We start from the raw sequence: 6719 nt of genomic DNA on the forward strand, positions 1-6719 counted from the left end.
TAAATAAAGGTTGAATGAATTTCAATAATTCACATACCTAAAAACATTGTTTCAAATCAAACTTTTTTTTTTTTTTTTTTTAGGTATGAAATGTATTAACACAAAACAAAGATGAGAAAATATGAAATTCTCTAGGTTCTTACTGTCTGAATTGTAGAGATGCACCGATCCGATACCAATGTCAGTATCGGTTCCGATATCGAACCCCCCCACAAAAACATCTGTATTGGCTATCGCGACAATGTGACCGATCCTTGACTGGGCAGATCCATTCACTCTAATTCTATGCTTTGTGCTCTGAGTGACGTCACGCACCAGCGAAGTCACCGCGCAGATTGTTTTCAAACTGGAGCGATCGAAAGGATCAGCCATCTGGAACTTTTTCACACTACGTCAGCCAACGCATTCAACAGCTACGTGCAATACGTGCACAGCGACGGTTCCAGGGGGTGTCACTAAAACTTCCAGTTATAACACTACCAACTTAGTCAAGCATCTCCAGAGATTTCACCCTAAAGAGCACGCCGAGTTTGTTGAGTGGAGTTCAGCACTGGTTTTCTGCATCAGATCGATATCGGATCGGTATCGAACGACACGAAACAGCGAGTATCGGTATCGGAAGTGGAAAAAGTGGACCGGTGCATCCCTAAAATCAAGTCAGTAAAGAATCACACATTTTAGTCATGTATTTTTATTTACACTTCACTTTTTTTAATCTGAAATGTGACTTTACAAAAAATGTCTAAAATGAAAACATTCCAGTCCAGAGGAGGAGATTTTTGTCGAGCTCTATTTGTTTATGTGCATATTTAGTTACTTTAAGTTTGTGTGTCTGTAATCTGCGACTGTGACTCAGAATAAACAAACTGTTTTATTACAATTATTATTATTATTTAGTTTTATGTCAAAAAGAGTTTCAGTGAGTCCAGGCAGCCCGTGTGAGACCAAAAAGGGAACTGAACTACGAACAATGTTTTGCTTTGTGGACATTTTTCTGTTTAATTTATTTGTAAAGGACAGTTTTAATTTAATTTATTTATTTTTTCATTGTTGTTGCCCTAAGCAGGAAATTACGTTTGATACCATTTCAAGAGGAGTGCCAACAAATTGTGGACTACACTAATAGAAGCAAAAGTCTGGGCGCTTGGCGTTTGATTACAATTGTTGCTCTTTTTAATCTTTTCAGCAGTTGTTGATCACCTTAAATTGCGTCTTTTAAAATTCTATTAAATGTAAAAATAAAAAATAAAATACAGATGTGAAGCTGTGGGTTTTAGGAATGTAGCATATTTCTAATCAAGGTGATCAATTGTGTTTTACAGTTAAAAACACTCATTTAAAAACAGATTCATAGCAACAAACATTACAAAACCAGAGAACTACCAGTAACTATACAACAATTTTGTACATACGCTATTGCTGTGCCTTATTTATTAATGTTTTATTAATCACGAGTTACCAGAACAGCTTCCATTAAGCTTTCTTGATGAAGTATGCTGCAGTTGTTGATTCTTGATTAAAAGCAGACCATAATGATCAACACAGAACACAATGATCGACGGAGAAACATTTTTCCATCTTGACTGGCTGTAAAATTCAATATGCTCAAAATATTTAGGCTCTCCAGCTGAAATCTCGTCGTCTAATGGAATATTCTTTAGGATTTTACATTTTTTATTTTTACTGATGCTCCTGCCTCTTTGCAGTCGTCACTGCATAAAGTGGGCCATGCATATGTTACTGACGAGCATGTAAACACACACTTTATGCAGGGGGCAGTATCCGTTTCCTTGGACCATTAGCTTGGTCACTAGATGCGCTGCTTGCTGTTTAAGATCAGTGGTGGTTGGTGACCTGCATGAAGTTGCTCCCCCCCACTTTCTGTCAAACGTTTATGCAGCTAAAATTTTTGTTTGTGCCGTTATCATTTTAAAGATATTAATAAATGTTTTCAGAGGTCATGAAAAGTCAACCAACCCCCACACACTTTCTTCACATCAGACAAAATTGGTGTCGATCAACTCGGCTACGTTGGTGCTGGTTTGTGCAGCAAATATTTCCATTTGTGCTGCTTTTGCTTTGAAGATATTACCGGTAGTGAAAGTTTAAAGGTCAGTTCCCGAACCCTAACGGTTCCAACATGAACAGATTTTTGTTGACCTTGATGACCTCTGGAAACTTTTTTATTAATATCTTTGAAATGATAGCGGCACAAACATTTGACCCCAATTTTGTTAGATTTGAGTAATGTGGGGGGACTGGTTGACCTTTTGACCTTTAAACTTTCATTAATATCTTCAAAGTAGGGGTGCACCGATTGCAGTTTTCTGGCCGATCACCGATTTCTAAAAAGCCTGACCTGCTGATTCCTATTTTGGCCGATACTGATTTTGTTTTATAAGCGGTAAGGTCACGATGCATCTTCAATTTTCCAATATTATTTTATTGAAAACATGCCCTTGAACAATATCCTAGAAACGCTACAAACTTGTTTTAACTGGCCATGAGGTAGTGCTCTGGAATATAAATGAAGTTCAGACAATTGTTGTTGAAACAAACAAAAAAAATCGGTTTCTCATGCAAGTATCGGCTGATTTCCAATTTCCCAAAATTAAGGATTTATCGGCCGGCCGATTTATCGGTGCACCCCTACTTCAAAAAGCAAAAGCAGCACAAACGAAATTTTTTTGCTGCACAAACGTTTGACACCAACTTGGTTAGATTTGAAGAAGGTGGGGGGGTAACTTCACCAACTTGTGGTGGTGACCTGAGTTAAACCAAGTCGCCTCTACTGTAGGACAGGTTAGTATTGCTCTTGTACTTACAGACTGGGCCTGTCATGTCCTTGCAGGAATGCCTTACGCCAGCAGGGACAATGCTTTACTCTACTCAAACATCCCCAAGAAGATCCGCAAAGACGCCCTACTGGTTTTGTCGTGGAAACCAATGCTGGATCGTTTTCAGGTAGGGAGGTTACAGTCTTTTTTCCCCTCAAAAATGTGTTTTGTAAAGAACATTTTCTTGCTTTCTGTCATTCATATTTTGCCAGAAAGACAGAAGGTTTTGTTAATAATAGCTAAAGTTTTGATGACCTGCATGAATGCACAACATGCATGTAGAAAAAATGCCCCCAGGTAACATGACGACTCCTGCATTCTCGTTCTTCAATTCCTGAGCAAACTCTCTTTGGCCTCTTCTGGTCGGCCAGTGTTCTCACGCTGCGTGTCCTCCTGTCACCCCTGACCCCAGACCAGCCCTCACCACGGGGGCTTCTCTCGGGAGGAGGAGCTGCTGCGGGAGCGCAAGCGTTTGGGGGTGTCTGGCATCACCTCCTACGACTACCACCGAACCAGTGGACTCTTCCTGTTCCAGGCCAACAGCAGCCTGTTCTACTGCCGGGACGGTGCAAACAACATTTTCAACGTGAGTCAAAGAAAAGCAACATAAGTTCACTGCCACAACGGTGAAAGATTTTACAACTGGCGACATCTTTACAACAGCTTTACTTTAGCATAACATCTCTGGATTTTTAAATATTCTGTTTATTGCGTCAGTAAAAGTAAGAGCAATTAAAATGACACAAGCTGACAGAATGTCTGAGGTTTCTGTGAAATGCTTTGATTAAAACACAACTGGATCCTCGTTCATAGCTTGCTTTTAAAGCTTCTTTCCCTGCCGTTGATTACGGGAGACGGAGAAAACCTGAACTCTCTTCCATAAGTCCTATGTTTTTTTTATTTTTTTAAACAAACAAATTATCTCCAGATCTTGAAGAAAGTCTTCTGTGTTTACCTTAAAGCTTTGGAGACTCATGGTAAAAACTGACATTTATACGAGCTAATCTATTAAACAGTTTATCAGATTCTGTTAATGGTGCAGTCATTAAAAAAATAGATAATGAAGTTAATATTGGAAACAATAAAGCTAGATAATAAATCCAGTTCAGCTGGGATTAAAAGCATTGGCTTAATTTGTTATTTTTCTTTGAACGTCAGTGAAACGTATCACTTATTACAGAATTTACAGCAAAATAAATGTTCAAATTTCCCACTTTGTAAATGTAAATGTCAGTTTCTTTTCTCCTGGAACAAAGTCACAGTATAAGGTTATTCCTGAGGACAAAGGACTCCTGGACTAATTGTAGGTGAAGTCATGCAGAAGTTGCGTCCCACCGGGGGAACTCCCATGGTGCATCAGTGTATATAGAGCTGAGCGTGGGTGGCGCTGGCCTTTATGTTAAACAGCCTCTAAAGCTTGTTCTGGGTTTGCCCTCTAGATTCTAGGACTATAAAACGCTGCAGGCAAGCAAAATCAATTTTGATATTTTATTTTTAAATATTCTTAAAAATCATTTTCCACAAAAGAAATAAACCAAAAGAGAAATTAGCTAAAGTGGCTATTTGTATTCTTTAACCAAAGTTATAAAATCATGAAATTTTAGATGTTTTTTGGACTGCATTAACAAAATATTAGCTTTTTTTTTTTTACCCCAGTGATGTTCCAGTGTTCAAGCTAGTCATGTCAAATTATTTACAAAGATAGTTTTCAAACAAACAAACGCTGAAGTTGTTCCATAAAATCAAACAGGGAAAGTACTACAGTTCATCCTTTCATTTCTTTATTTATACAGGTTACTCTTTTTGAGACACACGTGCCAGAAAGAGCTGTTATGCACAAATAAAACAATAAAATCAATAAAATACATTAGGATAAAACGGACAATGCAACCATGTTAATTTTTTTTAAATAAAAGCTACTCTGACACATTTTCCTAAAATAAAGTAATAAAAAAATAAAAAACTAATTAAAAACAGGAGCGTTTGTGGATGTGATCATTAAATGTTTGAATTTCATAAACATTATAAACTACACAAAGCGTTTTCAATGTTTAGCATATTTTGTATATTTACATTTTAGATTCTTTTGAATGTTTTCAACAAAATGTTTTGGGTTCCTAGTGAACGCTGATTAATAGATGATCTGATCCTTTAGTCGCTTTTCATCGTTTGCTATTTTTATTTGTTTTGTTTGTTTTCAGACGTCTCCAGTGCCACCCACAGAGATCAAGAGTCAGAGTTCAGGCACACGCATGGACCCCAAGATTTGCCCCGGAGACCCCAACTTTATCGGTTTCATCAACAATAATGACATTTGGATAACAAACATCGAGACGGGAGACGAGAGGAGACTCACGTTTTGTCATAAAGGTGTTCATGCATTCAGCCTTCCTGCAGAGTTTGTATTTTACCACTGTTTCATTTTTTTATGTTTATTTTTTTATGTAGGCGTTGATAACCCAAAAGACGATCCTAAATCTGCTGGCGTGGCCACTTTTGTCACTCAGGAAGAATTTGATCGCTTCACTGGATACTGGTGGTCTCCAGTTGCTCATGAAGGTAAATGTCACATTTTTTGTAACGGCCATGAACAATTCATTGAGATAATCATAATAATACTATGATGATTATTAGAGAGTATTTTTGTATTGTTGTTTTTATGTATTTTCTAGGTGCCAGATTTAGAAACAAAAACAAAAGCATAGTTGTCAGTGATTTTACTAACACTGGGCTTAGCGTGTAGTTTCAGGTTTAATGTGAATGTAAATTATATTGTAATATTTTTTTATGTATCCACTTTCTGCTTGTTTTTCTTTGCTTTAGAAATAGATGGTGGGAAGACTCTGCAGATTCTGTACGAGGAGGTGGATGAGTCTGAAGTGGAGATTATCCACGTCCCGTCTCCGGCTCTGGAGGAGCGCAAGACGGACATCTACAGATATCCACGCGCAGGTGTGAAGACAAAAAGTTGTTTTTAATGCGTTGTCTAGCGTTGGAAGCATACAGAATGCCACTGGCCAGGATTCATGACTTGGTGAGGTTATTTCAGGTTCAGTTTCATGAAGCTGGTTCATATTTTACCTGGTTTATTACTGCAGAAACTTAATGCTGGAAACTGGATTCACACATCAACCCACTGCCTCTCAACGAATCCATGACCTTAAAAAGGGAAAAAATAAAAAAGCCTTAGGTGTGTAACACTGGGAGTCCTTTTTTTTGGGTCTCTTTTCAAGTCCCACTATTCAGTTATTATAGTTCATTTATAGCCTTATTGTTATATCTACTTAAGCTTTAATGACGTGGCGTTGTATCGGTAAGATTATTAATTCATCTGTTGCCATTTTTCTGTATTTGCAGGTCACCAAACTGCTGATTTGATGCTTCTCCGTTTCATTTGTTTCCAGGCAGCAGGAATCCTGATATCACTCTCAAGATAGCAGAAATCAAGACCGACAGTTTTGGAAATGTGAGCGCTTATTATGTAGTTAATTTGGTGTACAGTAGTGCCTCGCTACTTCACGGTTTGTTTTTCACAGACTCGCTTTATTGCGGTTTTTCAAAACAAGATTGGACATGACACACAACTGGCTGATTGATGGATGAGCCGCACGATCGGCATGGAATTTTTATTTAAAATAAATTATTTAAAACTATTTAGCACCTGCTGCACCTGTGTGCAGCGCCATCTTGCAGGAGAAGCTTCCTCTGCAGCATGTCATGCTCTCCGCTGTGCAGCGGATAAGGGGGCGTGGCCAAGAGCACTGGCAGAGTGCAGCTGGAGGCAGAGAGCTGATTTCATGACACGCTGTGCTCAGAGCGCCTAAAGTTTCAAAACATTGTTTAAAATATTGCAAGAGTGTGGGAAGGGTTTAAAATGCCTTT

The 6719-nt window shown here is 38.2% G+C and overlaps 1 protein-coding gene across 1 annotated transcript in view; it reads left to right on the forward strand.

The window, feature by feature from the left end:
- Positions 1-6719, forward strand: part of LOC119407688 (dipeptidyl peptidase 9) — a 20929-nt gene that overhangs the window by 3234 nt on the left and 10976 nt on the right. Inside the window, exons 4-9 of the mRNA XM_037674507.1 lie at positions 2852-2964; positions 3250-3423; positions 5039-5207; positions 5286-5396; positions 5661-5789; positions 6242-6303. Coding sequence (XP_037530435.1) covers positions 2852-2964; positions 3250-3423; positions 5039-5207; positions 5286-5396; positions 5661-5789; positions 6242-6303 — 758 coding nt within the window. The remainder of the gene's footprint in view (positions 1-2851; positions 2965-3249; positions 3424-5038; positions 5208-5285; positions 5397-5660; positions 5790-6241; positions 6304-6719) is intronic.

Source organism: Nematolebias whitei, chromosome 3 (assembly GCF_014905685.2).
Source record: "Nematolebias whitei isolate Nwh7 chromosome 3, NemWhi1, whole genome shotgun sequence".
Classification (NCBI taxonomy): domain Eukaryota; kingdom Metazoa; phylum Chordata; class Actinopteri; order Cyprinodontiformes; family Rivulidae; genus Nematolebias; species Nematolebias whitei.